This window comes from Chrysochloris asiatica, unplaced genomic scaffold, assembly GCF_000296735.1.
Source record: "Chrysochloris asiatica unplaced genomic scaffold, ChrAsi1.0 scaffold00051, whole genome shotgun sequence".
Lineage (NCBI taxonomy): Eukaryota > Metazoa > Chordata > Mammalia > Afrosoricida > Chrysochloridae > Chrysochloris > Chrysochloris asiatica.
The window spans coordinates 5,699,429-5,712,177 of NW_006408569.1; the positions used below are offsets into that span (position 1 = coordinate 5,699,429).

Here is a 12,749-nt window from a genome sequence, read left to right on the forward strand (position 1 = left end):
TCCGGCCTGTAAATCTTTACAGGAGCAGAAAGCCTTATCTTTCTCCCATGGAGCGGCTGGTAGTTTCCGACTGCTGACCTTTCTGTTAACAGCCTGACTCGTAACCCAGTATGCTACCAGAACTCTGCACTCTTAGATTATGTGACTCAAAAAAAACCCTAAAAAATCCACCTTTAGGAAGCTCATCTTATACTGTTCACTTCTTCCGTATTCTTTAGAATAAGCCTACTTTGTCACTCTTCCTTGCCCTCAAGTAGTTATAGATTTGGTTTGGCGTTGGTTTGCTTTGTTTTATTTTGTGTTTTGTCCAGAGTTTAAAGTTGTTATCCATGGGAGAGTTGATCTGGTAAGAGCTTGCTCCTGACAGCTCATTTTTGCTCTGACTTGCAAACCTATAAAAATTTGATTAAGAATTCTGTTGAATGGTGAAGAGAATGGAAAGCAGCAAAGTTACTCCAATGGACCCTGAGGCCAAAAGACCTAGATGGTGCCCAGCTAGCAGTACTAACTGCTCTAAAAGGGATCACATTAGAAGGTCCTGGAGAGAGTGGGAGAAAAATGTAGAAAACTCCAAATCATAAAAATGACCAGGCTTACTTGGGAAAAGTCCTGGTGGTGTTCTTACTTGGGAAAAGTCCTGGTGGTGTTGTAGGATAAACATTAGACTTCTAACCATAAAGTCTGCAGTTCGAATCCACTAGCCACACCATGGGAAAAAGATGCTTTCTGCTCCCATAAAGAATTGTTTTTGTTGTTAAGTGCCCTCGAGTTGATCCAATTCATAGCAACCCTGTATAGGATTTCCAAAGAGTGTGGCTGGTGAGTTTGAGCCACTGACCTTGTGGTCCAGTGCTTTAGTCCACAGCACCACCCTATGCAGGGTCACCATGAGTTGACAGCACCTAACAACTATAACTTGTCATATAGAAACTGGAAAAACTTTTGAGGCTGTGATTCTTAGTCATTTAACTCACCCCACCTATGGCTCAATTTTCACTCAAATGATAGGTCTGTATGGGGACCATTCCCACTAGGGAGGTGTGTACACCTTAAAACAATCAACTATTTGATAGCAAGTAGCCATCTACCCAGGACAAGATTCAGAAGGGTTAGGAACAAAAGAGGAATGGAAATGGGAAACCAGTGGGAGAAGTGGTGTTACACTGTGGAGACCACAAATCAGTGAGATGAAACAAAATGCATATGAATTGTTGAATGAAAGACTGATCTGCTCTGTAAATCTTTACCTAATTCACAATAAGACATTGGCAAAGAAAGGGGGGGTGCGCTCAGAAATGAGAAGGTGAAACTGGCAGAATCCCTGACAGAAAGTCCAGAAATCCATGTAAGAGGTAAGGCTTAAAGTATTTTCTAATCTGAGAGAGATACAAGAGCCATAGACTACCAGAGTCCTGGCTTTGGAAAGAAGGTTCCAAGTTAAGATACAGTAGAGTGCACTTTGTTTTTCCTTTCCAGTATGACTGTATGCCTTTGCCACAGATTTTGTTATATGCCCCCCAAAACCTTTATCTGAACCCTAACTCTGTTTGTTTCTTCTGCATGTTCAAGACTTTCCCATCTAAAAATTATACCTTTTAACCTTAGGAAATTCGCAATATTCATAATGATGAACTAATGGGAATCAGGCGAGAAGAAGAAATGGAAATGTCTGAGGAAGAAATAGAAGAAACAATAGATAACAAAGAAACTGAAGAATCAGGTAAGGATAAGTTTGCTTTGTTTTATTTAAGGAACATCTACTTGTAGGAAGGAGCCCTGGTACCATAGTGGATTATGAGCTAACCACAAGGTCTGCAGTTGGAATCTCCCACCTGTTCTTCAGGATAAAGATGAGGCTTTCTGTTTCTGTAAAGATACACAGCCTCAGAAACCCTATACAGAACATCTGCACTAACTGGGTAGCATACAAGTACCACCACCACCATGCTTGCAGGAATACTATTAAATGCCACCGTGCTTGCAGGAATACTATTAAATGCCACCACCACCATGCTTGCAGGAATACTATTAAATACCACCACCACCATGCTTGCAGGAATACTATTAAAAAGTTTTAATATTCAGTAAGGTGTGGGTATCTTCCAATAGTACTGGGCACCAGCTAGAAATACTTGGTAAGGCCATCTAAGTATATACTGGCTGAATAGCAACCTTGTGCTTACAGGATTTTCTGTGATCTTCATCTGTTTCTATCTTCTATTTCATCATCTACTTGAAAGTAGATTTTCTTTTCCAAAAAGCAAGGCAGTTAGGCAATATTGTTCTGTTTGTTTTACATTTATTAGTAACATTTTGCTGGGGAATCCATAAACCAGTGTATTAGGAAGTAACTGGTCATCATTTTGGAGAAAATAATTAGATCCCTAGATCTAACACCTGACACCAAAATTAATTATAGATTAATTTAAAATTTAAATGTACCACAAAAACATTAAAAGTCTAAGAGTGGAGCTATAGGATAAGCACTGAGCCACAAGTTCACTTGAATTGTAAGGTCAGTGGTTCAAACCACCAGCCCTTCCTAAGAAACCCTACTCAGGGTCGCTATTGAGTCAGAACCAACTCAGTGACACTTAACAAGGCCAAATAAAATATAGAAACCATTGTTGTTGTTAAGTGCTGTCGAGGCCATTATGACTCATAGCAACCCTGTATAAGGTTTCCAGGGAGTGGCTTGTGAGTATGAACAGCCAACCCTGTGGTTCAAACTGACCTTGCTGTCCAGTGCTTTATTCCCACAGCACCACAACAGGACTCTGCATAGAAACCCTAGAGGTTGGTTATGTGATTAGGGGGTGAAGGTCATCAATATTGTTGTTAGGTGCCATCAAGTCGGTACTGACTCATAGCGACCATATGGCACAATAGGATGAAACACTGCCTAGTCCTGTGCCAGTCTCACAATTGTTGCTACGTGTGAGCCCATCTCATTGAGGTCCTTCTTCTTTTTCACTGACCCTCCACTTAACCAAGCATGATGTTCATTTCCAAGGACTGGTCCCTCCTGATAATATGTCCAAAGTATGACAGACGAAATCTGTTCATCCTGGCTTCTAAGGAACACTCTAGCTGTACTTCTTCCTACATGGGTTTCTTTGTTCTTTTGGAAGTCCATGGTTCTTTTAATATTCTTCTCCAACACCGTAGCTCAAATGCATAGGTTCTTCTGTTGTGTTACATATTCACTGTCCAACTTTCTCGTGTATATGAGGTTATTGAATACACCTTGGTTTGTATCAGGTACACCCTAGTCCTCAAACTGACATTTTTGCTCTTGTGTACTCTATAAAGAGGTCTTGTGTAACAGATTTGCCTAATGCATTACATTATTTGATTTCCTGACTGGTGCTTCCATGAGTGTTGATGGTTGATCCCAGCAAAATAAAGTCTTTCTTTTTTTTGCATTAGACGTATTGCATTAGAAAAATCTGAAAAGCAAAGATGTCAGCTTGAGGACTAAGGTGCGCCTGGCCCAAGCCATGGTATTTTTAATAACCTCATATGCATGCTGGACAGTGTGTAAGGAAGACCATAGAAGAATTGATGCATTTGAATTATGGTGTTGGAGGAGAATATTTAAAGTGCCAAAAGAACCAACAGATCTGTGTTGGAAGAAGTGCAGCCAGAGTGCTCCTTGGAGGCCAGGATAGCCAAATTTCGTCTCTCATACTTTGGACATATTGTCAGGAGGGACCAGTCGCTGGAGAAGGATATCTATCATGTTTGGTAAGGTGGAGGGTCAGAGAAAAAGAGGAAGACCCCCAGAGAGACGGATTGGCAAAGTGGCAGCATCAATGGGCTCAAGTGTGGCAACAATTGTGAGGTTGGCCCAGGACTGTTGTGCATAGGGTCGCTATGAATCAGTACTTATTCGATGGCACCTAACAACAACAATGCCTAGGATATTGATGTTTATCCATTCCATTTCATTTTTGGCAACTTCCAAATTTCCTAAAGTCCTACTTCATACATTCCTGTTACAATTATTTAAGGATGATTGCAACTGTTTTTCCTCATATTGAGTTGTTCCCCATCAGCAAATGAAGGTCCCAAAAGCTTTACTCCATTTGAGTCATCCCAATCACAGTTCCCTTCCTAGCTGAGGGACTCATCTTCCAGCACAATATCTGACAGTATTCTGTCTCTCCTTCTTAGTCTGGAAGTTCAGCTAAAACCTGTCCACCACTGGTTACCCTGCTGTTATTTAAAATACTGGTGGCCTAACTTCCAGCAACACGCTAGCCACACAGTATGACTTAACTGACAGACAAGTGGTGATCATCAATGTTGGAAATCCTAAAAGTTTTAAAAAATTTGTCTGCATAAAAATTGAATATTTCCATATAAAATCATAAAGATAAAAGACAAGATTACAAAGGGAAAATATCTACAAAATTTCACAATCTCCTGTCTATCTGCTGCCTGCTGTTGTGTGGTTACTTGGGATTCTATAAGGAACCAAAATAGAAGTCCACACACAGTTGTATGGGCTGCACTGCTTTTAGGACCTCAGTGTCGAGCAGTAGGCACGGTGTGGGTCTCTGATGGAACCACTAGGGCAAGCCTAATGAAAAATATGACACCACCAAAAACTTTCAGTTTCATTACAAACTATCTTGCCCAGAAATTGCCACAGGGAGAATAAAATATCAATATCAACGAACACTAGTGTTTTCAGGCAAACCATTCCAGTCAAACTTAGTCATCTGTAAGAGTCCGTGGAAAAAGTAGTGAAGTCAAAGTTGGAATACTTTAGTTCTAGTGCCTTCTCTGTCTTTGACAAAGGAGGGATTTCTCCACTAAGCCTCAATTCCCTCATTTATAAGAAATACCTTATAAAAGTCATCTAACTGGGATGGTGAGATGGTTCATTGAGTTCATGCATTCATTCATTGGTGGTGGTGGTGATTATGTACCGTGGAGTCGGTTCCAACTCATAGCGACCCTGCACAGGGTTTCCAAGGCTGTCAATTCTTATGGGAGCAGAAAGCCTCACCTTTCTCCAGCAGAACCGCTGGTAGTTTCAAACTGCTGACCATGAGGTTAGTAGCCCAACTCCTCACGACTATGCTACACTGTAGGTATAATCATATACTGGCCTTGCCCTTGAGGAGCTCACAGTCTAGTGGAGCACCTGTCATAGTGTCTGGTCATAGTACATGCTTAATAAATGTGTGTGTGTGTGTGTGTGAGAGAGAGAGAGAGAGAGAGAGAGATTGATTCATTAGACAGAGAGGTTGATTGATTATTATTCAAAACTCTTAGATCCAGTAAATAGATGTTGAAGGCAGTAGCTCTATAGCCACTGAGTGGTACTAGAATCTTCAGTGCATTAACAGAAACTCTGAAGGAACAAAAACCACAAAACCATGTTTTTTAAGGCATTCATTAGCTGTTACATCTGAGTTTCCACCACTTTTGCCATATGTTAGATACCTAAACATACAAGAAAACATCTATATTTAATAAACCTTTTACCATCATTGGATAATTAGTATTTTCAGAACACTAATTACTCTAGTAGCATAGTGGTTACGAATCGGGCTGTGAACCTCAGGGATAGCAGTTCAAAACTACAAGCTGTTCTGCAGGAGAAAGATGAAGCTTTCTGCTCCTGTAAAGATTTATAGCCTTGGAAACCCTGTACAGGGTCGCTATGAGTCAGAACCGACTCCACGACACATAACAACAACACTTACTGCAAATAAATGCTATGAACTTAGATCTAAAATACATAAAAGAGTTTAACAATAACTGAGCTATTTAAATTATTGAAGTACATAGCCAGGATGTTCTATAACTGGTAAGCTATGACTTGTAGGATTATCTCCACTGCAGTGTCTGTAGTATGTATAGAAGAGTGTTTATCCAGTATTATTAAATAAATGCAACCATTAGTTTGAGCATCCTTACTTGATAAATTGTGGAGTGTGAGAAGTTATTAGGAGAGAGAAGCAGTGTAGTAGAGATTCAGATTGAGTGCACTTACTAGGTAGGATGTTCAGCTGCTAGCCAAACGGCTGCTGGTTTGAACTCAGCAGTGCCTCCGCAGGAGAAAGATGTGGCAGTCAGCTTCCATAAAGATTTACAGCCTAGGAAACATGGAGCAGTTCTACACTGTCCTACAGGGTTGCTATGAGTCAGACTCAATCCAACGTCAGTAGGTTTGGGTCTAATTGCATTTTGCTCCTGTATCTCTTTTGAGTTAAAAGTTGAATTGACTACTGCACAGAATCTTATTCATTTGGAGACTGGAAACTCCCTGACAGATCATCTTATAGCCATTTTCTTTCCTGTTCCACATGCCAGGATGCTGCTTTGTCAAATAAAGCCATCTACAATAGACTTAATGGAGCTTACAAAATAGCTTTTCTCCCAGAAGGTTTCAATTCATTTTAATTCAAGGACTTTTGTGCATTTTTCTTCCCCTCAATTGTATCTAATTTTGTTATCTCACTGCTGAAGTAAGTACTCAACTGCAGAAATCCTGCTCAGTATTAGCCAGTGAGAGGGTCCCTCGGTTTTAATCTAAATCAGTTGCATGTTTTAGCTATCACTAGGTTCCAATTAGGAGTCCTGGTGTGGCACTGTGGGTTAATGCACTGGACTGCAAAGTTGGTTTGAACCACAAGGTTGGCACTTCAAGCTTACAAGAGAAATCCTATACAGGGTCACTGTGGGTCAGAACCGACTCGACAAAACTTAACAGATTCCATTTAAAAGCTTAAGAAAGTCAAGCTCAGTGTTAATTGTTTTCTTTCCATACTGCCCAGCCCAAATTCCTGAAGCCAATGGCATATCTCTGGTTAGATTTGACTTCCCAGAAGAATTAAGAGTCAAACCCAATCCCAGCAGAGTGTTGCTTTCTTTGGAGTGTCACAACATTACTATACTTCTAGAGACTATACGAGCCAGCCCATATTGGTGATGCAGTACTGGAAACCCTTTCTATGGAAGAGGGGACTGCTGTGCTCAGAGAAAAGTGTTGAAGCGGGAGCATCGCATCAAAGCAGACCAAGATCGCATGCCATTATTCCTTGCTATTGTTAGCAGAGATGGAGAATGCATGTACCCAGGAAACATAAGCATAGCCATCTGTTCCGATTCAGCATTTATCTTCTACCTTATTCATTCAGACTAGAGGTGCTCAGATTTGGTATACATGAGAGGATCATTTGGGATAGCTTTAAAAATTCAGATTTCTAGGCTCCAGAGTCGGATTCAGTAGATCTGCAGGAAATTGCATTGTATCAGGCATCCTACATGATTTAGATGCTGATGGTCCAGGAAGCACATTTTTTAAAAGCATTCACAGTGTATTGAGTGATAGTTTACATGAAACAACATAATTTGTTTCACTGCAATGATTACAATCCCCTCCTTGCACCATCATTCAACAGTATTTGCTTCTAGTCCCTCTGGTTTATGTGTGTGTGTGTTTTGATGTACTCAAAAACACTCAGGAATATATAATCATGTAAACAACCAAAGACCACATTTTGCAAACCAGCCTTCTGGCCACCAGCACATAGCCTTTCTCTTTCCATGAGTCTAGAGTCTGCAGCTGCTTTCTCTCTCCATGCCATCACCTCTGCCTCCATCTTTAGTGGCACTGCTCTAGTTAGCATCCCACGCTCTTCTCGCTCTTCTCGCTCTTCTCTCTCTCTCCCCCCTCTCTCCCCCCTCTCTCTTTCCCCTCTCTTTCCCCTCTCTTTCCCCCCCCCTTAGGGTCCTCTATTCCTGGAATGTAAGATGAACCACTCCCCCCTTTTTGTTACACAGCTTCTACTTTTACATTTGTAACAATCACACAGTTAGTCATGATAACAATTACTCATTATTGAATCAAGAATCCTATCCCCATCTCCTTTCACCAGACTCATCTAGACAAGGTGAAAACTATTCAGTGGGGATTCTACCTTCCCTAGCATACTCTGAAACTAAACTCTCTCTTGAAAACTTGTAAGCCAGCCACTTCGTGCCTTTGTTGTTAAGTACCGTTAAGTTGATTCCGACCCATAGCGACCCTGTATAGAGTTTCCGAGGAGCAGCTGGTGAGCTTGAACCGTTGCAGTTCAAACGGCTTTGCAATCTGGCACATTAACCCACAGCGCCATACCAGGACTCCACACTTCGTGCCTTTATAGCCTCCCTATTTTTGGAGCTCTGGTAGCATACTGGTTACGAATCAGGCTACGAGCCACAAGGTCAGCAGTTCAAAACTACCAGCTGCTCCGTGGGAGAAAGATGAGGCTTTCTGCTCCCATAAAGATTTACAGCCTCGGAAACCCTATGCAGGGTCACTATGAGTCAGAACCGACTGCACGGCACATAACAACAACAATTTTTGGTAGCCAATGTCTAATTTGCCTGTCCTGTATACCAAGAGGAAAGGCTTGATACTTGATGTGAAGACTCCTTCCCCCTATTTTGAGCTACTACATCCATAAGTATAGGTCAAGATCATCAAATTGTAACAAATCACACTTACTTCCTTAATCAAGTTTCTTTATCTTCCTCTAGTTGAGATCTGATCATCAAGCCATCAAAGCTAGGTCAAATGGGTACTATCTGCAAGTTTGGACATTCTTGTGTGTCTTCCCCCACTTCATATCTGCTGGTCACTCCTGCTCTCAGCTCTAGCCCTCCATGGCTAGGTCAGTGTCCATGGGCTTAGGAGTTCCCAAGTCTCCCCAAACTTCGAACCAACCAGCCCTTCCTCTTCTCTCTCTCATCTCAAGGTCAACAGGAGTCTATGGAATATGGTTGAACTCAGCCCATATCTTCATTACTTGCCTTTCTCCCACTTCCACTCATATGTAGACCAACACAGTTGCCAGTGCGCTTATGTGCCTGCTCATGTGTTCCCTTTGAGTTTCAGTCTTGGGAGAAGGGGCGTTGTCCAGAAGGGACTGATTGCTTGCCTTGATGGCTTCCCAGTGAACAGCTTGCTTGTTCTTGTAGTAGCCAAACAGCCAATTTTTGTTTGTTTTTTTTCCTGCTGGTCTTTCTTTCAGGAAGTAATCTTCTATTCCTCTAGCTGCTCTGGGCTGGTCTGCATGTCCTTTCAAGTGGGAATGTCCCACCTCAGAAGGTCCTAGATGTGGCTGAGGATTCTACCTAAGATCCTGTATACTATACAAAGACTCAAGGAGTACATTTTTGGTGAAAGAAAAAAATTTACTTAGATTAATTCTCCTTCACTGTTGTAGCCAAAGTCCCTTGATATCCAACTTACTTTCTCCTCCCCCACCATTTCCCGTTATTCTTAGATTAGGATTTTGACCAATTAATTACAAGTACCCTGGACTGATAACCACAAGGTCAGCAGTTCAAACACACCAGCAGCTCCTTGGAAATCCTATACAGCGTCGCTATAAGTCAGAACTAATTCAACATCATGTAACAACAACAACAAATGTCCTATAAACTAAGGGCAATAGAGATGTGCCTTTGTACTCAGTAAGCTCATAAATAACATCATGATAAATGGAGAAAAGATTGACGTTGTCAAAGATTTCCTTTTGCTTGGATCCACAATCAACACTCATGGAAGCAGCATCTGCTGCACAAGACCTCTTTAAAGTATTCAAGAGTAGAGAGATTTCAGTTTAAGTAAGATGTGCCTGCCCCAAGCCATGGTTGGCTACATTTTCAGTAGCCTCATATACATGTGAAAGTTGGGCAGTGACTAAGGGAGACTGGAGAAGAATTGATGTATCTGTATAATAGTGTTGGAGAAGAATGTTAAAAATACCATGGACTGCCAGAAAAACAAACAACTCTGTCTTGGAAGAAGTGTAACCAGAATGCTCCTTAGAAGTGAGGATGGCGATACTATCTCTCTTACTTTAGACATGTTTTCAGGAGGGACCAGTCCCTGGAGAAGGACATGTTTGGTAAAGTGAAGGGTCAGTAAAAAAGAGGAAGACCTTCAACAAGATGGATTGACACAGTGTCAGCTACAATGAGATCAAACATATACAATTGTGAGGATGGCAGAACCAGGTAGTGTTTCTTTCTGTTGTCCATATGGTTGTTATAAGTTGGAACTGACTAGACTTCCATGATCATTAATAGTGGATCCATGCAAAATGAAACATTGGACAACTTCAATCTTTTCTCTGTTTATCATGATGCTATTAATTGGCCTAATTGTGAAGTTTTTTGTTTTCTTTACGTTGTGGTGCAATCCATACTGAAGACTGTATGGTCTTTACTTTCAACAAATAAGGTTGTATCATCTGCATATTGCAGGTTGTTAATGAATTTTCCCTCCAATCCTGGTGCCACGTTCTTCTTCATATAATCCAGCTTCTCGGATTATTTGCACTGCATATAGATTGAATAATTGAATACTTATTTATATGGTATATAAAAAAGATTGAGTAAACAAGATGGACCCAGACTCTGGGGACCATGAATGCAGACTTTAGATTTAGTATGTAGTAGGCGAAGTCTAAATGGAATCATTAGCATGTCTCGACTATGCTGCTAGTATGATGAAAGCAACATGAGATGTTGGAAGAAAACTAGAAAAACAATGGACTATGGAAACTAAGAGAAGAATTTATAGAACTATGTAGCAATCAACATTATTAGGTGTTTCAAAGAAGAAATTGAGAGCAACGGTGTTGAGCAAGAACTATTTTAGCAGAAATAGTAGGGGTCAGATTATATGATTTGAGAAGAGATAAAGTGGTCAAAGACCACAAGGAGCAGCTGGCGAGGACCCACCAACCTTGTGGTTCAAAGGACTTGCAATCCAGATCATTAACCCACAGTGCCATACCAGATAGAAGGGAAGGAAGCCATGGAGAGTGTGAGGTTGGAAATGCTAGAGAATGAAAAAATACTTATGGGTAATTTTAGAAGTGCAATCCTGTAGGAGGATGGGAAATGACCCAAATGCAGGTGGTGTTTGTTTTAGATAGGGGAGAAACCTTTTTCTGTGAATTAAGAGGTGAGGCTGAAAGTATATGTGCTGCTCATGCTCCTCCACACAGTAAGAGATTGGTCGTCTACTGATGACAGAAATCATTTAAACATGAAACCTTAGGGAGAGAGGTACAGAACTGAAATGAATATTGTGGAGAGTATGGAAGGAAGAAATTAGTGCAAGATGAGAGGCCCATCAACAAGGGCCCACATGATTCTACATTGGCCTGGACTGCCCAGATCTGTAACATCTTGTAAGAGCAGAGTCCATAGAGTCAAGTGACTGGGAGTTGGGGGTGGGCATAAGAAACCGGGATTAGAGATTTGAGGAGGCTGAAGGAACGAACACACAGTGCTGAGGAGCTCACAATGGCATTTGTTTAGCCAGAAAACAAGGGACTAGGTGAAATTGGCCACTCCAAGAGCTTAAAACTTTCAGCAAGGAAAGATAGGACAGTGATATAACTTCCAGACAAGAAAGAATACTATTTTCGAGAGGAGAACTTAGAGATCTGGAAAGAGAAACAACGAGGTCTCAGTTGCATCCAGGCTGACAGAGCCTGATTGGAGAGGCCAGGAAAGCAAGGCTCTGTGAGGTCATACAACCCACTTGAGATTTTGCCTAGACTGTAACCTCTGCCAATGAGTCTTGCTCTTATCCTCTCTTTCTTCCAACTCTTTCGTTCATCACTATAGCTCAAACTTTCTTAAGAGCCTTGAGGGGAACATTTCACCTTCTTCCACCTATGACTTGGGTAACAATTTTTGGAATCTCTTTGTATTTTTTGACTTCCCATATTTACTTCCAGTAATTTTTTTTTTGGTTGTTATTGTCTCTTTTATGCCATTGAAGAAACCTTTGTTGTTGTTAAGTGCTGTCAAGTCGGTTCCAACCCATAGCGAAGAAACATAAGCAGACATTCATTTTTTTTAATGGCACAAAATCCTTTTTAAATCTTTTGTTGTAGAAAAACATGTCTGGGATGTTGCTCTGAGTGGCTTCTGTAAAATGAGGTGCTCACAGCCACCCTTGTACTTTCCTTTTGCCAAGATGAACTGGCAGCCTTCAGATCTGGGGAGCAATCCCCATAAAGAGAAATGTTCTTCCCACATAGGAAATAACCCCAAAGAAGCTGAGCACTATTGATGACAGGGCATGAATACATTCACTCTTTAGTACCAGGACTGATGGACTCACCTGCTCAAACAATTATTAAAAGGTAATACTGAACTTTTCAATGTTCTGGCAATGTACAGAAAGCTCCGACTTCAGAAATGGGCCCAATTAATATTAAGTCTGTGAAGGTAAAGACTTGGTGTCCTCATTAAAATGACAAAAACCTTCATTTCAGAGTGTGAACTACATTTAATAGGTAAGGTCCCCTCAGTAGCATTATGGGAGATCACATTTTCTTTCACTTAGTGACAGGTCCAAACTGAGGAGATTATTATCTGCTCTGACTTGGCTGCAGGGTTCCATATCTCTGCTCATCAGCATGTCCTTTCCTCCAGAAGAGGCCTCTCCACATTTTCTCAAAAGCAAAATATTTTCACATTTAAACTGGAGAACTCATCTCTAACTATTCTTCTAGGTCTCTGTCCGTCTTTCTTCATGTATCTCTACATGACTTGTTTAATATAGCTAATTACTGGCCTGCAGTACAAGCAACAAGAGGATAGAAATGAAATATCTCGATTTTGTATTGAGTTGTGTGGACTGCCAGATGACAGACATGCAAACCCAAGCCGAAATAAATAACTCTCCATGGGGGGCAGTCACTTGATTCACA

General features: G+C 41.0%; 1 protein-coding gene across 2 annotated transcripts in view; it reads left to right on the forward strand.

Moving 5' to 3' along the window:
- The window catches only part of ENOX2 (ecto-NOX disulfide-thiol exchanger 2), a 221,038-nt gene that overhangs the window by 194,014 nt on the left and 14,275 nt on the right, over nucleotides 1-12,749 (forward strand). For both annotated transcript variants that reach the window (XM_006862822.1, XM_006862823.1), the window contains exon 8: nucleotides 1,606-1,720. In XM_006862822.1, the coding sequence (XP_006862884.1) occupies nucleotides 1,606-1,720 (115 nt within the window). The remainder of the gene's footprint in view (nucleotides 1-1,605; nucleotides 1,721-12,749) is intronic.